The 19,864-nt window shown below is 60.0% G+C and overlaps 1 protein-coding gene across 1 annotated transcript; it reads right to left on the reverse strand.

The window, feature by feature from the left end:
• Positions 1-15,545: 15,545 nt before the first annotated feature.
• LOC127594968 (uncharacterized) lies at positions 15,546-15,941 on the reverse strand. The gene has a single exon (XM_052056688.1). It carries the CDS (start codon positions 15,939-15,941, stop codon positions 15,546-15,548), a length of 396 nt encoding a protein of 131 aa, XP_051912648.1.
• Between the last annotated feature and the right edge of the window lie 3,923 nt (positions 15,942-19,864).

The following is a 19,864-nucleotide window of genomic DNA, read 5'->3' on the forward strand; positions in this document are numbered from 1 at the left end:
TAATCCGGTTTGTCCACCCCTCCGCCCGCCAGGACACGTTCACCGGCCAGGTCACTCGCTTGTCCATGTCGGGGGCCACGCTCTCGAACTCCATCACAGCCAGGTCGGTGCGGTGGCAGAGGAACGAGTTCATCACGGGGTTGTGGCTGCAGTGCTCCAGGTGCGGGCCCACCATGGTGTTGTTGGCCACGATCGACCCCAAGAAGCCCAGGAAGTGTCCGGTCTGGTCCTCGATCAGATAGTTGTTGGGGCCCGTGCAGTCGATGCTGCCGCACCCCCCGAACCAGCCCAGCCACTGGGGGTTGGGCGGGTCAGCGCGCAACATGTAGTTGATGTCGCAGTCCTGGCAGTCGACGTTGCGCAGGTAGTGGCCGGCAGTCATGTCGGAGGCGATGTTGTGCCTGATGAAGACGTAGTTCTGGCCGCAGAAGGGCTGGGCGTAGGTGTCCCCGTAGTTCTCGAACTTGGAGTCGGTGAAGTACACCCGGGCGTCCGGCACCTGCGCCGTGCAGATCACGTCGTACCCCAGCGGCTTTATCCGGATCAGCGGGAAGCTTTCTCCGCTGACGGTCACCGCCAGCATCCGCACCGCGTGCGAGTTCCTGCAGAAGGCACTGGTGGAGGCGCTGTAGCAGGAGGGGCAATCTGCCCGCACGAAGGGGCTGAACCAGGTGTTGCTCACCTTGGCGTAGTTGTCGTTGCCTATGTGGGCGAACCGGATGGTCATGCCTCGCTGGTTCTCTGCGAACATCATGTTCTTGTAGGCCAGTTGAGGGTCGCCTGAGGGGTTGGCCATAAGCCCGATCTTGCAGGAGTAGGCCTTTAGGTTGCTCGAGCCCTGGCAAGTCTGGAGCTTGGTGTTCTTGTTGTAGATGAACCCCACGTCGCAGGAGCCCGCGGTGTTGCCCGCCACCAGCTCGTTGTCCAGGAAGTCGCAGGCCACGTGCGGCAGCCCGAATCCCACGCTGTCCGAGCCCTGGCAGAGGTTGTCCTTCACCTCCACGTGCGCAGTCTTGTAGTCGATGCTCACGTCGATGAAGAAGCAGGCAGAGTTGTCGTGCAGTCCGGGCCCGTAGTTGATGTCATCCCTCTTCTGGGCGTGTACCAGCAGGTTGCCACTGAAGAGCAGGTGCTCGACCTCGCCCGTGGTCACCAGGTACTTTTGAGCGTGGTAGAACAGGTTGTTGGTGAAGGTGAGGTGGCTCGAGGACTGGATGCTCACGCAGTAGCCAACGCAGTGGTGCACGGCAGAGTTGATCACCTTGCTCTGGTCTCCAGCCCACACGCTCTGGAACATCAGCCCTGCGTCCTCAGTGTTCTTCTGCCCGCAGTGCTTGATCTCGACCGAGTCCAGGTCGACCGATCCCTTCGTTACGACATCGCCTTCCCGCATGCCGTAGACCAGCACTCTGCAGCCCCAGAAGCTGCTGTCCTCGCCGCGGATCCGGATGTTGCGGGAGGTCAGTCCCACTCCCGCCCTCATGTCCAGCTGTCCGTAGCTGTTGTCCACGGTCACCCTCGGGCTCCCGTAGTGCTCGTAGACAAGGCCTTACGCAAAGTGAATAGTCTTGCCCTCGATCGCAGTGATCACTCGGAACTCGTCTTCACGGGTACCCACGTAGCTGGGCCCTATCACGATTTGGTCCCCGACCGACCAGCCCGTGGCGTCGACCACGGCGATGGAGGTGGCGCCGGGGGAGGCGATGGCGGCGAGCAGGGTGTGGGTCTTGGCCGGCCTCTTCCCGTGCAGGGAGAGCTTGCCAGTCACTGCAAGCATCTTGTTGCCCTCGGTTATTTCATCAAGCACCCGGAACTAGCTGGCAGGCTCGCCATGCAGGACGATGTCCACTTTCTGAGTGAAGGGGCTGCCTGGTGCGCCCGCCTGCAGGGCTCCTCCCCGCACCCAGATGTTGAAGGCCTCCAGCTTGTTGTCCCGGTTGGTGTCCATGATCAGGTTGCCCTGGACCTCCAGGTACTTGAGGAGAGGGGGGTCCACGTCGAGGATGACGTTCCAGGGCCCGGGGATGACAACACTGTCCCCGGCCGCGGGCAGCTGCTCGTTGGGCCACTGGCTCACGTTAGACCACTTCCGCAGGAAATCCTCCTTGGGCCCGCTGATGAGGGCGTTGGTCGGGCACAGGTACCGGCAGACGATCGCGTTGATGCCCAGGTACGAGGTCGCCGCCTTGTTCCTGCCGCTGACGCACACCTCCAGCACCTTGTTCTCCTTGTCGTGCCAGTACTCCCCCATGCTGCAGGTGGCCAGGTCCAGCGCCACCGTGTTTTCGGCGGCGAAGGGTTGCTCCAGCCCGCGCACCAGCTGGTTGATCTCCCAGAGCTCGCGGTTGCCGGTGTAGTTGAAGCGGAGGACGGTGGCAGGCTCTTCGGGAGAGAGGTAGTTGGAGGGGACAGCGGCGACGTGCTCGAAGTTGTTGCCGATGGCCCAGTGGAGGTTGTAGGTGTAGCCAGTGACGAAGGGCGCGGCCCAGGAGTAGTGCTTGTCGTTAGACTTCTTGATCTTGAAAGTTATGATCTACTCGAAGTCGGCGGGGTCGGTGCTCAGGGTCCCGGTGAAGCGTTGGATCTTCATGGGCAGCAGGGCGAACTCCGTCTGCGGGACCGGGTTGGTCAGCATCACCTTCCGCACGGTCACGCTCTGGTCGCAGAGCAGGCTGTTGTCCCACTTGCTGGTGGGGTCGGGGACGCACTTGCCCGGGATGTCGTTGTGCTTCATGTAGGGGAAGACGGTGGCGGAGGGGTAGGTGACCCCCATGGTGGCCTGGATGGGCCTGGTGAGGGAGCCGTCCAGATCATGGAAGATCTCGCGCCTCCACTTTTCCCAGAAGATGTAGTTGCCCTACACGTTGACGTACTTGATATTCGAGAAGAAGGTGGCCTTGCCCCCGGTCACCCACAGCTTGATCGTGTGGCAGTGGTTGCAGGACATCAGCGGGGTCGTGTCCGCCGGGAAGTTGTGGAACCGGATGTTCGTGAACAGACAGTGGTCTGTCCGTGGCGCGATTATGCCCCGCGCCCCCGGGGTCGCCGGTGGCGGGTTGCCGGTGCTGCGCCCCACAATCAGCACGTTCTCTGCAGTGGAGTTCAGGTTGGTCATGTTGGTCCTGTAGAACTCGACCCCCGAGTGCTGGGAGTCTGCGGTCTTGAAGTTGCGGACCTTGAGGTTGCCCACGGTCTCGCCCAGGAAGCCGGCCTCCTTGTTCTTGAAGAGGACGTAGTTCTCAAAGAGGGATTCTTGGACGGGGTTACTGGAGTAGATGTCCTCGGCAGAGTAGTCGATGGTTTTGCGGCAGGGGTACTTGCGGGCGGCGAGCACGAACACGCGCAGCCCGAACCGCTCGTAGCTGTGGGCCACGTTGTCGCGCGAGGGGCCCAGGGGCATGCCCTGCGGACAGATGTCGGGGTTGGCCGATGGCCCGTCGGGGTGGGGCTTGATCTCGTACCAGAACCCGTAGAAGTCGCCCCCGGCGGCCCGGTTGTTGATGAAGGTGTTGGAGGGGTTGGTGACCCAGTAGGAGGCGGGCGAGAGGTCGGTCTGCAGCATCTGCTCCGACACGTAGGTCGAGATCATCAGGTTGTTCTTTATCACGTTGTAGGTCTCGATCCCATCCTCCAGGAAGATGTTGTGCCCCTTGACGTGGTAGCCCACATTTCGGTCCACCTCCAGGTAGTGCGTGCCGTGGATGGTCAGCACCCTCGCGAACGAGTGGTGCGCCACGTTCCCCCGCACGTACGACCCGCTCACGTCCCCCGCCATGTGGAAGTGCATGCAGTACCGCCCCACGATCCGCGGCTGTCCGCAGTGCGTGAACTCCGTGAAGCTGATCTTGCCGGACAGGCCCTGGTCCACCTTGCCAGTCAGCATCAGGTGTGAACCGTACTCCTTGGCCAGTGAGTGCTCGTCGCCCCGCATCTTGATGTTCCGGTTCAGCAGGGCTACTTCGACTTTCATTGGGAATTCCTCGCCGTCGTAGGTCTCGACCGCCGAGTAGTGCTTGTGCACCAGCGGCTTGGCAAAACTCAGGGTTTTCTTGTCGGCAGAAACGGCAGTGATGACCCGCTCTTCGGCCTCTTTGTGGTCCCAGCTGCTCGAGGAGACCACCACGGACTCACCCACTTGCCAGTCCACTGCATCCTCCACCTTGAGCTAGGTAGCCCCCGCGAGGGCAGTCTCTGCGAGCAGGGAGTAGACGAAGCTACGCGGCTGACCGTGCATGTTGAACTCACAGTTGTAGCAGGCGATACCCTTGTTGCCGAAGACCGGCAGCTGTGTGTCGTAGTAGTCCCCTGTGAAGGTGAGGGTGAGCCTGTGCTGGTAGGGCGATGCTTCTGTGCCTGCTTCGAAAAAGCCCTTGTTGATGACCATGATGCGGGCCTTGAACTCCATGTCACTTTCATCGCTGAAGATGATCCCGCCTTCGACCACCACCACGTGTAGCAGGGGGGTCGAGACGTCGACCATGAGCACCATATCTCCCGGCACGTAGACTGCATCGTCCTCCCTGGGAGGAGCCTCTCCGCCCCAGGTACCTGTGCTGCTCCATCTTTCAGCGTAGAAGAACGGCTTGATCAGGACCTCTGCATTGTTCTGGCCCACTGTGAGCACGAATGGCTTCAGGACTCTGGTGGGTCTTGCGCCTGTGGTGCAGGTGATTTGAGTGGTAGAGACCGCTGTCACTGCGCAGGCCACTCCGTCGATCTCGACCTTGACAGCCGCCCCGTCGGTGCCGAAGTTGTCGCCAGCTATGGTCAGAGTTGTCCCGCCTGCTATCGTCCCAAATTTAGGGGAAAAGCCAGTCACCTTGGGGGTTATTGAGGGCTTGTAGGTAATGGCTGTGGACAGGGCGGCAGACTGCCCCTGAGAGTTTACCTTCAGAGGGCAAGCCACGTCCCCGAGAGAGGTGGCCGTGGTCTTGGACAGGAGGTGGCCGAGCACTCTCATTTCGGACAGGGCGCACTGAGAGCCGTTGGTGTGAGAAAAGCGTACATACCTGGCGTAGATAGGGATATCTAGCTTTTTAGAGTTCCAGCCTGAGTGGAATCCCCCGTCGATTATCCACAGCCCAGTCCAGGTGGTCCCATCACTAGAGTACTCGACAACGCCCCCTCGAACTTTTCCACCGGCCTGAGCACTCTGTAGTCCGGGTAGACTTGTGCCTCGGTCACCATGGCCTCCAAGTCGTCCGACGATGTCAGGTCGACTTGTATGAAGCAGGTCTCGTTCGTGCTTGAGAAAACGCTGAGCGTCTTGTTGTCGAAGGCCTGTGCCGCTGCAGCATTGTCCATGTCTGAGCTATAGGTGCCCTCCAGAGTTTTTGGAAGGCCAGCTGGATAAGCAGCCAGAGTGGCCTTCGAGGAATACTCAGGAATGGTAACGGTTACGGTAGCGCTTCCCGGCTAGGCGGTCATGACCAGGTTGCGGCCGCAAGCTTCGATTGGAGAAATGGTTCCCCATTGGTAGGGTTCGGGCAGAGTGATCTGCAGCTTTCCTCCGGCAAACCCGAAATCGTAATTTGCCTGAGGGAAAGTCACGTTGGGCCCACTGACTGACAGATCTGCGACAGAGGCGTAGCCGTAATTGCCAAGCAACTCGATGGTCCAGGTCCCTGGGACAAACGCGCAGGACAAAGCGACTTCGGCCGCGGTCTCAGTGAAGGTGCAGGGCACTGTTTGGTAGGCGTTCTGGAGTTTCAGGTTGGCATTGTCCTGCAGCGATATCTTCGCTTTCTCGATAACAAAGCCAGCCGGAATGTTGGTCTTGGCCAGATTGATGATGTTGGGAGTTTGGGTGCTGTAGGAGGGGTCAGCACTGCTGTCTTGTCCGTGGCCCCCTGGTAGGTCAGCTGGACGCAGGACTACACGCAGTAGTCAATCCTGCTCACCCCCTTCTTGAACTAGACAGTGCGCGTCTGGTTCAAGCCGCTCCCCCCGAGAGCCACAACCGCGCCCTCGGTGGACCCCGAGAAAGAGGAGGGCGTGATAGCCAGCCTGACCTTCACTTCGAAGGTCTCACTGGCGTCGCCGTAGGGGTTCACTTTTACTCTGGCAGTGTAGGTGCCTTCTGGAAGTTATGGGACTGAGAAGGTGAACTGCGATCCGGAGACCGAGCTGGCGGATGTGTCGAATGCTCCAGTCCCAAAGTCGAGCTTGATGTCAGCTGCGTTGGTCGTCCCCAACAGGTTTGCAGTGACGGTCACGCTTTCGCCCCAGTTGTAGGTGGTGGACGCAGGGGCTGTAATGGAGGGCTTCTGGGCCGCGTCATAGGTGAAAGCGCAGGTGCTCTGCCCGCAGGTGCTTTCCTCCAGCAGTCTGCCGACCACAATCACCGGCTGCTGGTCAGCCCAGTTGTCCTCTTTCGAAGGCATCGAGCATGTGATGGTGTTGGCCGCCGGGTCTGAGGTGTCTACCGAGAGGACAGTGCACATCTTGTTTACGCCCAGCAGCTACTTGTCTGCCACGAAGACCTGGTTGGTGTTCGTGGTAGGGGCGAAATTTCGCCCTGTGATCGTGACGATCGTGCCTCCCGCAGGGGAGCCAGTGGCCGGGCTGATGGAGTCGATGACAATTTCGTATGCAAAGGCCGACCCCAGGCCCCGGAGCTGGCTGCGATAGACCACGACTTCGTAGGCACCCGACTTGCCTCCTCCCAGCACGGCAGTGATCTGGGTGTCAGTCACCGCCACCACTCCTAACTGGTAGGTCTTGACTCCGTCCTTCAGGATCCAGACCTAAATCGCAGCCTTGTCGATGCCGAAGTTGGACCCCGAGATGACGATGTCGTTCTTGAGCACTGGGGAGGCCGAGGCGGGGGCCAGGCTGGAGATGTCCGGGGTGTTGGTGGCGAAGGTCAGCGACACAGTGGCGGTCTTGCCGTTGAAGGAAAGCTGCAGGTCGCAGCTGGATTGGCCTGCAGCTGCGGGGAGAGTCACTTCTAACTCCCCCTGGTCGTTGACCGAGAACGGGTAGTCTGCCTCAGCAAAGCTGCAGTAGGTAAACTTCAAAGAGGGAGGAACTGCGTAAAGCACTGTATCGTGGGAAGGTAGTGGGAAGCCGGTGCCAGTGAGGACTCCTGCTGTGTTTTGGAAATTGGTCACTTGGGTCCCAGTCTTGAGGGCAGCTGTCAACGGGACTTCGACTGGAGTCATGGCGGTGGTATCTGAAATGCCTACTCCCCCGACGTGGAGGATAGGCTTCTGGCTGCCTGCTTCGGCCTTTAGGGCTCCGCCAGAGTAGGTCGGTACGGTGCAAGTGAAGCTGGCAAGGGTTCCCGTTATAGACTCGCAAGGCACTCCCCCAAATTCGACCTTGGCGTTGCCCGGAAAGGCGCTGTCCGCCGAGGTGGCCAGGGCAGCCTCTAGGTCATTGGCTGTGGTCACCGAGAGTACCGCTCCTGAGAGAGAAGCAGTCTGGACTGTTATTTTGCCTGCAAAGGGAGTGTAGGTGCAGTCACCTTTGCAGTGGGCCTCCACGCTGTTCACTGTTACTGAGACCTGCGGGGCTTCTGCGTGCTGGAACAGGAAGGCCGAGGGGATGTGCTGGAAGTAGGCGTTGAGGGAGTAGTCGCGGATGGTGGTGACAGTGAGGGTAGGGCTGGTCTCGCCGTTACCCCCGGTGAGGAGAGTGGCGTCCCCAACCAGTTCGGCGACGTCCTGCAGGTACTCGTCGAAAAAGATGTAGAAGGTCAGATAATCGACTCCGTTGCCGAGCGAGTAAGCCCGGATATGCTCTGCGCTGAGTCTGTAGTTGAGCGCATGAGCCACGTACCACAGGTTCTGCGACATCGGAATGTTGCTCACCGAGTAGCTCTTAATGTCATCGTCCCAAAGGCTGATCAGTTCGCCCCCCAGTCGCAGCGAAAATGTCCCGCCCAGGGGTGGGGAATGGTCCCGCACAGTCTCGAACATGGCAAAGGTGTGCCCCGCGCCTCTCGCCTTCGGGGCCTGGCTCAGCGGCCGGTAGCCGTTGACGCTGATGTTGTAGGTGTAGCCGCCCGCCGTGCTGCCGTCTGTGATCAGTTCACCCATCGAGGTCACGGGGAACCGTTCGACACTCACATCGTAGGGCTTGTAATACTTGAAGGCGTTCAGGGCGTTCTTGAGCTAGTCGGGGGTGGCGGAGGCCTTTACCGACACGGTGACGTTGTAAGTCGTTTTGAGAGACTTGGGGTCGATTTAAAGGGCGTAGAGCTCGTAGGTGCCGGACAGATCCCCGCCGAACACTGCGAAGGTGACGATTTCGGAGGTGACTGGGCGGTGATCGAGACCTTCTGGATTTCGGTGGTCTGCTGGCGGACAGCGGGGTTGGAGTTGGGGACCTCCGCCCTCAATTCGTACCAGCCGCTGCTGGCGGCGTTGATCCAATACACTTCCAGGTAATAATATTTGCCAGCCTCCAGGGTCACAGAACCAGTAAGGGTGTTTCGGCCGTAATAGTCGATCAGCACGTTGACGTCATGCGTGCCCATGTAGTAGGTGGCCTCGGCCACCTTCTGCAGGAGGGCCGGGTCCGCGGAGTTGGCCTTGCTGGCCATGCTCAGTTCGCAGAGATCGTCGCAGGTCTGCAAAAACTTGTACAAGCCAGAGTTAGAGGCCTTGAAGTAGCCTCGTATGAAGAAGGCTTTGTCAGACTCGGCTGGCAGCCCGGACCCCAACTGGTAAGTGGTTTCTTCCTTCACCGGACTGATCGCCGAGCCCGCGATCTTGGTCTTAAACTCGGCGATACTACTGAAGTTGACACGGTCGTATTCGCTCATCTTCAGGCCCGTCCCGGCAAGGTACTTCCCCTTTTGCGGACCGGGCAGCCCCGACTCCTCGGGAAGGGCGCCTAGGGTTCCGCCTGCTGTGATCCCCTGGACAAGGCAGTCAATCTTGTCGAGTGTCGAACTTAACACCTGGCAAGAGGCACCCGCAACCAGGACAGTCATGTTGGCAGCCACTGAGCTGAAGCCAGTCCCGCTGATACTCAGGATCTGGCCGGCCAAGGTGCCCGCCTGGCTGCTGATCGACTGAACCTCCGGCAGCCACCGGAACTGGTAAGAGCGGCCCGAGACCAGGTCGGGGATAAAGGAGGAGTAGTGGGACTGGCTCTTGCCGGGAGCCAGCCACTCACTGGCCAGGTACTACCCAGCAGGCTGCTGAAGGCCCTGCCGGCAGCTGATGTACTCGAGCCGGCTGGGCTTGATCTCGTCGTCGTTGAAGTCGATGCGGTTGCAGATGCTCGAGCCGATGTAGAGGGCCTTCACGTCCCCCAGGTCCCTCAGCTCGCCCAGGTTGCTGATCCGGTGCAAGCCATAGAAGCTGAGGAGCGAGCCCGCGGGAGCCGAGGAGGGGACCACCTCGTGGAGCAGGGGGGTGGCCGAGTTGCGGAAGGTGAATCTGCACTCAGCCTTGTTGGCGCACTTGAAGGCGCCCTTGCCGGAAACTCCCACATAGATGTTCTGGTTCCAGAGTTATTTGCCAGGCCCTTCGGTCTCGCACGTGATCTGGTTGTACGAGGAGGCGTAGTTCTTCGGGTCGCAGAAGACGTCCCCGAAGTAGACCGAGTTCTCGTCATACTGCGAGCTGAACCCCGTCCCGTAGATGTAGACGACGGTTCCTCCCACGACAGACCCCTCTGGCTTGGCGGCGGGGTCGGAGAGGGATACCTCGACGGAGGTGACAATAGGCAGCTCTTGGGCAAGCGCACTTGCAAGCAGCCAATAAATCATCTATTATATCTGATCACCAAGGAAGTTATTGATGGCTTTAAATCCAAGTTTAAATTCACATCTACCTGACCCAAGCCTGGATTTGTTTTTTTGTGGCTCTATTGCTCGGTCGTTACCAGCGTGCCCCTGTTCCCGGCACAAGCAGCTTCTTCAAGTTAAAATCCCGCTTTTAATTAAAGAAATGAGAGTATTAATTTTTAACATGAGGACTGGTGCATTGCCAGTGATACTTGCTCTGCGGATAGTAATGATGATGCAATTTCACTGCACAGTCACTGGACAGGAGGCTCGTCCTCAAGGGCCAGGTCCGGCTCGAGCATCTCCCACTCCTACTGCTGGAAGGCCTGCCTGCCGAACTGCGGCACGAATACCGTCCAGAAGGGCGCCATGTCGTTGAGCCACGCGGTGCTGAAAAAAGGATTGTAGACGCACCGAGGCCTGTTCTCGGTGGGCGTGTGGGGACTGCGCTGGCTCCACTCGGATGCTGCGGGCTTTTCGAAGTAGATGATGAAGAGGAGGACGAGGGTCTGGGAAAAGTGGTAGGCGAGGGCGAGAGGCATGATGCGGAAGGTGTAGGTGCCACGCTGGCAGTAGTAGCCGTAGCCCAGGATGGTCAGGCAAAGCATCCTTGGCAGGAACTTGATGGTACTGCGGGTCCGGAAGAACAGTGTGCTCTCGATCTCCAAGAAGGTTATCAGGTTGACCAGGTCCTCCGCGTCGTCGAAGCTCGTAAACACGAAGTACATCCAGTGCCGCAGGATGTTCACCAGCGTCACGTACAGCAGCAGGAACAGCAGAAACAGCTTCGCTAGCGCCTGCAGGAAGCCCGACCCGCTCCCCCGCAGCGCGAACGGGTACTCGTACAGCCCGATCCAGGGCAGAGAAGTGTAGATCGGCATGGGGTCGAAGTTTAGCAGCCCCACCCGGTGCATAAGCAGGTAGATCACCGGCACCAGGTAGACCGCCATGTAGTTGTACATGATCGCCACCGAGCTGGCCAGAAACAGGCAGGCGGCCGTGCTAGCCAGCACCTCTGCCCGCCCCCGCGGCACCAGACTAATCTGCTCCACACCTCCGAAGGCCGCGTAGGAAGCCCATTGCAGTCGGTCGGCCGATTGGCCCAGAAATCGCATGACCTGCTCGAGCAGAATCGCCTTCTGGTTGGTGAGGAACGGCAGGAGCCCGTCCTGCTGCGCCCTGTCGATGTAGACCGACAGGTGTCTGAAGCCCAGCCGCTCGATGTGGTCCTCGTCCTTGACGTGGATGTGTCCACTGGTAGACACTCGGATGTCGGGGTCAACTAGTCGCAAGTTCCAGGAGTACTTGCAGAAGGGGGTCACCCCAAGCACCGACCCGTTCAGCAGGTCCAGGGCCCTTCGACGCCTCTCCACCAGCTCGGGCGGCATCTTCTGGCTATCGATGTACTCCTGGGAATAGTTCATCCGCCTTTCCCTCTCAATCCGGAAGGCCTCATCTAGCTCGCCATACCTCTCGCTGCCCAGCAGGGTGAACTCGTACTGCTCGAAGGGCAGGCTGTAGGGCTCAGGGCTGGCCAGCCCCGGGGGCGCGATCTCGCGGAGGCAGGAGGCGAGCAGGGTCTGGGAGTGGATTTTGTGCAGGGAGACTGCGGTGGCCAGCCCGAACATGAGGAAGAAGCTGAAGAAGAACCAGGTGAGGATGGCCAGCTTGCGGTAGGAAACAATGTTCAGCAGCAAGTGCGACACCTCGAAGATCGTCTTCTCAAGGTGCATCAAATAATCCAGCAAAGTCACTTCGAAAACCGAGTCAGTTCCGAAATGGCCTCCCGCCGGTCTTTCACCTCCTTCCGCCCCGGGTCCAGCCTGAACCACAGGCACAGCGCCTCCAGCTCGGTCAGGCCCAGCTCCCCCACCCCCAGCTCGCACAGCTGGCCCAGAGTCACCCTCTCGGCCAGCAGGTTCTCCAGCAGCAGCCGCTCTGACGCCACCTTCTTGGAGGCCTTGAGGAGGACCATGCTGGCCATGTTCTCTTAGGAGTGGTCGGGGACCAACCTCAGGGCTACAAAAAGGCGGGTCCAGTCCTCTAGCTCCACTGTCTCCTGCAGCAGGCCCTTGAAAATCTCGTAGCCTTGAGGGTAGATCCCTGGTCAGCATGCCACTGAGTCCGTTTTTAAGGGCCTCGAGCAGGACTGTCTGTCCCACCAGCTTTTTGTAGTCCCTGTCCAGTGCTCTGAAGAAGGCCTCTGGAGTCAAGGCCCGCAGCTCAAGGGCCCGGTGGACTGCCTCGATGGCCAGCTTTAGCCGGTAGAAGCGGGCGTGCTGGGAGCAGGAGTCAGCGCGCCTGCTGAAGGAGGCCATGCTGTCTGGTGACTGAAGGACTGTCAAGCACCTCGTTCTCGAAGTTCTTCCTGAGATGGAAGGGTGCGTCTCCCACACGGAGCTGGAGGTCCTGGACGTCGCGCGTGAGCTGCTGGTTCTGGCGCCTGAGGGTGTAGATGATTTCCTCGTAGTCCTCGCGAGATTTCATCGTTATTGGCTCATCCAATCATGGCAAAGTGCTCCTAAGGTGACCGCCAAGGCTTGCCAATCTCAAGAAACTAAGCCATTGCTCATACCGGCTCCTATTATTCTTAAGCCGAGATGCAGAGCCGAGGTGATATCCATACTTCATGCAAATTGAATCCGAACGGACTCGTCGCAAGCCCTCCGCAGCTGTCGAGGACGACGACCCCATCGCCGTGCCCCTCACGCGCGAGGGTGGGGTCCTCGTCACCCAGGACAAACAGACGGTCGAGTCCCGCACCGTCGTCCAAGTCCCCATCTGGATGCTCTCCGAAGAGGATTTGAAGGAGCAGGTGCGGGTGGAGTGCGACGACGTGGCCTTCTCGCTGCTGCTGTGTCGCGCCAACCGGGGCGAGCGGCTGTTCAAGGTCGAGCTCGAGGCCAGCGAGCCTGTTGAGGTAGAATTCGAGGCGCGGCTGGCCTACCTGGTTGCCGGGATGGCGGTGGACAGCAAGACCTTCCGGGGCAAGAAGAAGACGCCTGCGCTGCTGGGCACGCACAGGGTCAAGGATTTCGTCAGCGATCTGCTGCTGGAGTTCGTGATTACCGGTGTTAAGCGGGCAGGAGTACCGCGGGCTGCGGGACTGGTCAACCAGGGCAGCACCTGCTACATGAACTCCTTCCTTCAGGCGCTGTTCCACCTGCGGGTGCTTAGCCGAGTGCTCTTCCAGCTGCACTCGGAGCGGGACAAGTTCCCGAATACGCTGCAGGTGCTCTTCCTGAAGCTGATGGGGGGCGGCGGGCCGGCAGACACGGACAGCCTCTGCAGGTCCTACGGCTGGAACCGCAAGCACTTCGGGCAGCAGCAGGACATCCAGGAGTTCAGCTGCCTGTTCTTCGAAGTCCTGGAGAAAAAGGTGGACGAAAACCCCCTGACCCGCCACGCCATCCGCAGGTACTTCCACGGTACGCTGGTCAACTACATCAAGTGCAAGTACGTCGAATACTGCTCCGAGTCCACCGAGCCCTTCCTCGACCTGCAGCTGCCCATCAAAAACCTGGCCGGCCTCGCAGAAAGCCTCGACTACCTCACCACTGCCGAGGAGATGTCCGGCTCGGACCAGTACGAGACCAGCCGGTTCGGCAAGCAGGACGCCTTCAAGGGCATGCGGATACGAGCTCTTCCGCCCATCTTCATGCTGCATCTCAAGCGCTTCGAGTTCGACCCCACCACCTGCTCGAACGTGAAGCTCATGTCCCACTACGAGTACTCGGAGCGCTTCAACTTCGGGCCGTGGACAGAGCAGAAGGAGAGTCAGGAGTACCGGCTGTTCGCGGTACTGGTGCATGAGGGGACCAAGGCGGGGTCGGGACACTATTACACATTCATCAACCGCGAGGGGCAGTGGCTCAAATTCAACGACGAGCTGATCACACCCGCCTCCCGCATGGCCGTCTTCGAGGACAACTTCGGAGGCATGGTCCGCGAAATCAGCCTCAACAAGAACAAGCTCGAGGTTGAGGCCCGCGAGGTACCCCGTGTCGCCGCCGCATACATGCTTATCTACGTCCGTGAGACTCAGTGGGACGAGTGTCTGCGCGCCCTCGCGCCTGAGGACATCCCACGTGAGCTGATACGCGAGGAGGAGGAGAAGGCCAAACGGGAGGAACAGAACCGGCAGCGCGAGGATCTGCGCAGGTTTAGGTTCGTAAGCTCGGATTCGATCAGGAAGGAGGCCGTGCAGAGCTTGGGGGCCTTTTTCTACAAGCGGGCCAGGAATGACGAGCTGTTATTCATCAACACCAAGGAGCTCGTGGAGCACAACTTCCACAAGAACGAGCCGGTGCAGAGCCTGTTCGACTTCGTGGCCGGGGGCACCGGCCTCGACAGCGGGCAGTTCGCCCTCTGGTGGGCCGAGGAGGCGCGAGGCAAGGAGATCCTGAAGGCCATGCCGGTCGAGCATTCCAGCAACCTGATCATCCACGAGTTCGGGCTCGCGAGCAAATCCTCAGACCCGCCGCTGATCGTCGTGACAGCTCGCTGCCCGCTGGCAGTGTAGCTGGTGGATGAGGACTACCACTTCGAGTCTGTGGCCGCCGCCCGGGACGTCCTCGACTTCGACCGAAACCCGAAGGAGCTGTTGCTCGTCTATATCAAACACTTCAAAGGCCCCGCCTTTGAGCTTCTCGGGCCAATAGTTATGCCTATTTCCGCCACCTACCAAGCTCTCAAGGACCAGGTGGTGGCCCTCTTGGGACTTGACTCTGCTCAATTCTGGATGGCCATCGAAGACAGCCTCAGCTCGGTTCGCCTGGTCGAGAACTACGAGCTGGCTGTCCACCCGGTGAACCTCATGAAAAATCATCAGGTCATCGCTCATGTGGGGGTCGGCAAAGTTGAGAGCCTGCCAATCGAAAACCTGCTGATCAATCTGTACGACGACAGTGAGAGTGAGACCGTTCGGATCCTACCACCGAGCACGACCGTCGCAGAGCTGATCGCCTCTCTGCCCACAGACCCCAGCAAGACCTTCATCCAGTACAAAAAGACCCGGGGCGCACGCTTTCTGAAGGACGCCGACGAAGGCCTGACAGTAGGGGTGCTGGTCAAGTATAGTCCGCACGTCTACTACTGTGAGGGCGAGGTGGAGGTGCACAAAAAGAATGACTTCACCTCCGTCTCATACGAGGTTCACAAGAATGGGGAAGTCCAAATGCGCAAGCTGGAGATCGCTATCAACGCCACCTACCAGCAACTCACGGACATGGTCGCCGAGGAGCTGGGGCACGCTGTGGCCCTTCTCCGCTGGGACCGGAACCGAGACCGCATTCTGGAGGTGCCGTCCGCGGACATGGAGATCCGGCTGAAGGACAGAATGCGGCTCGAGGCGATCCCCCGTCCTCCGGACTCAATTCTGGCAATCGTCCATCACCGTGCACGCACTGGAGAACTACTAAACAAGCCTTTCATTTTATGGCTGCAGCCCCGCTAGGCTCTGCGATCACTCGAGGCCCGAATCGTGGAGCAGGCAGTCGACTCCCCTCCTGACTTTGAGGGCAAGGCTGTCGCGGTTGACGCTGAAAAACTGAGGGTGGTCATGACGGGCAAAGAGCAGCAATTGATCTGCGAGGCCGAGGGCACGGCGGAGGAGTGGCTGGCGCGGGAGGCCGAGGCCGAGGAGAAGAGCAGCGAGCGCAGGAAGAAGAGAGAGCAGTCTCGAGAGCGGTCAGGGTCGAGCGAGAGACAGAGGGTGGCATGGCTGAGTGCGTAGGTGGTGCACAGGAATGTGGCCAAATCGCAGGCCCTCAGTATTAACGTGGATTGAATTAAACAGCCGCGGTCAGGTCTGATCGGAAAGGTCCCCGAAGACGTCGTAGTCTGCGTAGGAGATGTAGACGAGTCCGTCTTCGTCAGCCCTGTCCTTCAGGTAGGCCACCTTGCTCCCGATCTCCAGCAGGTCCTTCCCCGCGAACAGGAACAGCGATTGCTGGTTGGCCAACTGCAGCTCCTTGCGGATGGACATCAGCACTCGGATGCAGCCCAGGGTCGACTCGAACACCATGATGCGGTTGATCGGCCGCAGCGTCGAGTCCCCGTAGGGCTCGGCCCGGATGAGCACGGGGTCGTGGGCACGCTCCTTGATCTTCTCGAGGTAGGACTGGACGATTTCCCTGCGCTTCTCGAGGTCGTTGCTCTCCTTGAAGGTGAACTTGTGGCCCTTCTTTATGTATTTCATTATTAATGGACAAGGAGCTGCCCGGCCGCTTTTACCCCCCGCTCCTGAACCCCGCCCTCGACTATCCCCTCGAGAACGCCAAGCTCGCAGAGGCCAACCGCCTGCTCCTCGCGGCCCTGCGCACCCAGGCCCGCGAGAAGTACCGGCTGCAGCAGTACGAGCTGGCCCTCGAGCGAGACATCGCCCGACTCGAGGAGCAGCTGCAACAGATCGAGTGAAATGATGATCACTGATCGGGCTTGTAGGGTTATTCTCGCATGGCCTTCAGCCTGCGCCGGTGCCCCTTCGTCCCGCGGTGGGTTGCCAAGGCCTCCTGGCTGATGAAGTGCCGCGCGCAGCTTAGGCAGTAGTGCTGACCCCCGCCGGGCTGGTCTTCGTCGACCACTCTGCCCAGGGCCTGCTCGGGCTGCTGCAGATCGGCGAAGACCAGGTCGTGGTCTCTGCGGTAGTGCTTGGTCTTGTTGTGGAGACGATGATAGGCCTTGTTCTTGGCTGTGCCGCCCTTACGGCGCTGCGGACCAGTTCCCATTAATCGATAAACTCAGGTGGGCCGGGTGCGGCCCATGCGCCGCTTTAGCAACGGCTTCGGCTTGGTCACCGCCAACTCTCGGAGGTCAGGCCGGCTGGACTCCTGACTGGCGTGGTGGCTGCGGTTCCGAGGGATGGAGTCGAACCTCGAGACGCTTTCACTGAGACTGGTGCTCTTGGTCTTGGACTGCTGTTTGTAGATCTCGAAGGGCAAGCGCGCTGGGCGTACGCGGATGATGTTGCGATCGTCAAGCCTGCAGCCCCTCTGCTTGATCTCCTGCTCGAGGCGGGCCTCGGCCTTGCGCAGCACTTGATGCTCGCATTGCAGCTCATAGAGAGTCTTCAGCAACTCAGTGTTCTCGTGATTGAAACGGGCCTGCTTCTCTTTGCTGGCAGCCCGCTCGAACCGGTCCCGCGTCACTGCCCGGCTCAACTGTCCCAGCATCTTGCTGTAGACCTGCAAATCCAGAGGCTCTTCCTGGGTTTCCACGAGGCCTGTCGACAGCCTTTCCACCGACGCGGCCAGTCCCGCCAAGAGACTGTCGCGCCGTGCTGAGCAAAGCTGATCCAAAGCACGCTGGATTTCGTGTTGGGCCAACTCAGTCTTGCGCCGGCTATTAAGCTTGGCCTTGACGAGGAGGCGATGCCGCTGGCGGGCCTTCTGCAGCCGCCCCTGCGCGTCCTCGAGCTTTCGGGTGAGCTGCTGCCCCCTGCGCACAGTTTCGATCAGCTCCTGCTCGTGGCGAGCCAAACCACCCTCCAGCTCTTCCAACGAAGGCAGGTCCTCCTGCTCGAGTATCTCCGAAAACTGGGTCAGATAGGAGATCTTCTTGTTGAGTTTGATGTTGGCTGACTGCAGGGCGTTGGCCTTGTCCTCCTTGCTCATGATGACTCCGTCCTTCGTTCGCAGTGCCCCGCTGATGCTCGTGATCAGTCCCGCGAAGTAAGTCTTCTGCGACCTCAGCTCCAGCAGGTGCAGTTCCAGCTCTCCCAGCAGCCGGCTCAGTGACTCAATTTTCTATTCCTGGATGCGGGTCTCGCCTTTGCACCGGAGGATTCGGTAGCGCATCTTCTCGCCGATGGTGACCTGCCGAATCCGCTCGGCCTGCAATAGCTCGGCCTGTCGAGCCAGCATGCCCGTCCGCTCTTCCTCGGCAGCTTTCTCAAGTAGGGCCTGCTCCCGCATCTCCTCGTGCAGGAGAACCTCAGCCTGCTCAACCTCGCGGGTGAGTGCCAGGAATCGCTTTTCGTAGGGGTTGCTGTCGCGCAGCATGGTGATGGGGAGGCCGCCCGAGAGCCTGCTGCTCTTGGTGTAGGCGGACAGCTGGTTGGAGTATTCCTGGTAGAGTCTGCGAAGGGCCGCCTCAAAGCGCTGGTTGGACTACGCGAACTTCTCCTTTGTTTCACTCAAGTACTCGTTCACGTCCCGGCGCAGTTTGGCCTTGCGCTCGCGAGCCATGTAGATCTGCTGGGTGAAGGCCCGGCTGTCCTCGTCGATCTGCCGCTGGAAGTGCAGCCGGGCCGCCCGCTGCTTGGCGGCCATGTCCCGCTTGAACCGGTCAACCTCTTCCTGGTTTTCAAAGTTGCAGTTGTCGAACTCCTCGCGGAGGTTGCCGGCGCGGCGCTGCTGCTCTCGCTCCTGCGTGCGAGAGTACAGCGCGAATTCGTTGAGAGGGTAGAAGAGCTTGTTGATCATGAACTCGCGATAGTTGTGGTAGAGCTCGTCCGAGACGAAGAGGTCGCCCTCCTTCAGCATGAGCAGCGAGACCAGGGCTAGCCGCTGTCCGCCCCCCACCATGATGACCTTGAGTTCTTCGGAGATGGCGAGGAACTCGACCGGGGCGCCCAGCACCCGGATCTGCTGTTAGAACTCGGATTCGATCAGACTGTAGATGTAGAGCACACCTTTCTGCGAGCCCACCAAAAAGATGCTCAGTTCATGGACCAGGAGCAGAGCAGTGACCCGGTCCTCCTGCGAGATCACCGCCTGGCAGCTGGGCAGCCGCCCCCGGTCTGAGAACACGTTGACCCGCCAGTCCTGGCAGCACAGCAGCAGGTCCTTCTCTGGACTGTAGTAACTCAGTCCCGGCTTTAGCCCGAACTCCAACAACTTTTCGAAGCCTTCCTCGAACGCATAGACCACTACCTGGCCGCTGCGCAGGTAGACCACGATCGAATGGTCGAGAGAGCCGAAGTGCATGGCGCCAACCCGCTGCTGCTGCAGAGGCAGACTATATCGCCGCGAGCACTGGAAGGAGTCGTAAATGGTCAGCGAAGCCCCTGCAGTAGCGAGCAGTCCCCCGAACTCGCTGTAGCAGATGGCGCTGCACTTCTTGACCGGCTAGCCGAACAGTTCGACCAGCCCATGATGCAGCAGGTGGTAGACCTTGAAACTCTCTGCAAAGCGCACCCCCAGCTGCGGCACCGACGGGTGGGTGCAGACGCCCAGTGGCAGCTCGGTCAGCCCCGCCGAAAACCGCACGCGAAGGGTCTCGATGTCGTAGACCCGCAGCATGTAGTCCTCGGCCACGGTCACGAGCAACTGCTGCCAGCGCATGGCGGCCATTCCGGTGATGTTTTGCTGGTGCAGGTCAAAGGAAAAGAGCTGGTCGGCCATGTCGAGGGCCAGGTGCTGATGGCTCTCCATGACGCTCTCGAAGCAGCAGGCAAGCAAAAAGCCCTGATGCAGGATTTCCAGGGCCGGGTTGGGCCGGAAAGGCTGTTGGTCGGGAAGCATGCTGACCAGCTTGCCCGCCCAGCTGTCTAGCACGGGAGGCTTCCGAATCAGAGTGTCGAATTACAGCATCAGCACCTCTCCGTCGTCGCTAAGGCTCACTCTCCGTACCCGCTCAAAGTCCTGACAGAAGAACTCGTACCGCAGCGTCACCAGCCTTCCCTACTGCATCTTCACCAGCAGCAGGAACGGCAGGTCGGACCCGATCGCGAAGTACTCGTGCGAAAAGCCCACTGCACTCACCTGCGCCCCCGGAGGCATGTCGAAGACGGCTTCCAGCTCGTAGACGCCAGTCTTGAGGCGGAGGCAGTAGGCGTGGCAGGCCGAGACGACTGCGACCAAATTGTGGTTTTTGCAGGTGCCAGCAGTGAAAATCTGCTCATCGGGAGGGCACTCCCACTGCCACTCGTGGTGGAGGACAGTGTGCTTTTTCTCGATCTCGTAGAAGCACAGCTGCCGAGCGTTGAACAGGTAGAACGAGCAGAGCGACAGGTAAAGCAGTCCTAGCCCTCGGATCCCTTGCAGTCCAAGGTCCTCTTCCCCGATCAGCACCGGGTCGTCCTTCTTGCGGAACAGCAGCAGCACGCCCTGCCGGCCGCTCCTGTGCTCGCCCAGGCACAGCACGAAGTCGCTGTTGAACGAAAAAATGAAGCTCTGGACC

The sequence above is a fragment of the Hippocampus zosterae genome, unplaced genomic scaffold, assembly GCF_025434085.1.
Source record: "Hippocampus zosterae strain Florida unplaced genomic scaffold, ASM2543408v3 HiC_scaffold_340, whole genome shotgun sequence".
Lineage (NCBI taxonomy): Eukaryota > Metazoa > Chordata > Actinopteri > Syngnathiformes > Syngnathidae > Hippocampus > Hippocampus zosterae.

Coding starts and splice junctions, on each gene's coding strand:
- LOC127594968 (XM_052056688.1), bottom strand. CDS start 15,941: ATGAAATACATAAAGAAGGGCCACAAGTTCACCTTCAAGGAGAGCAAC.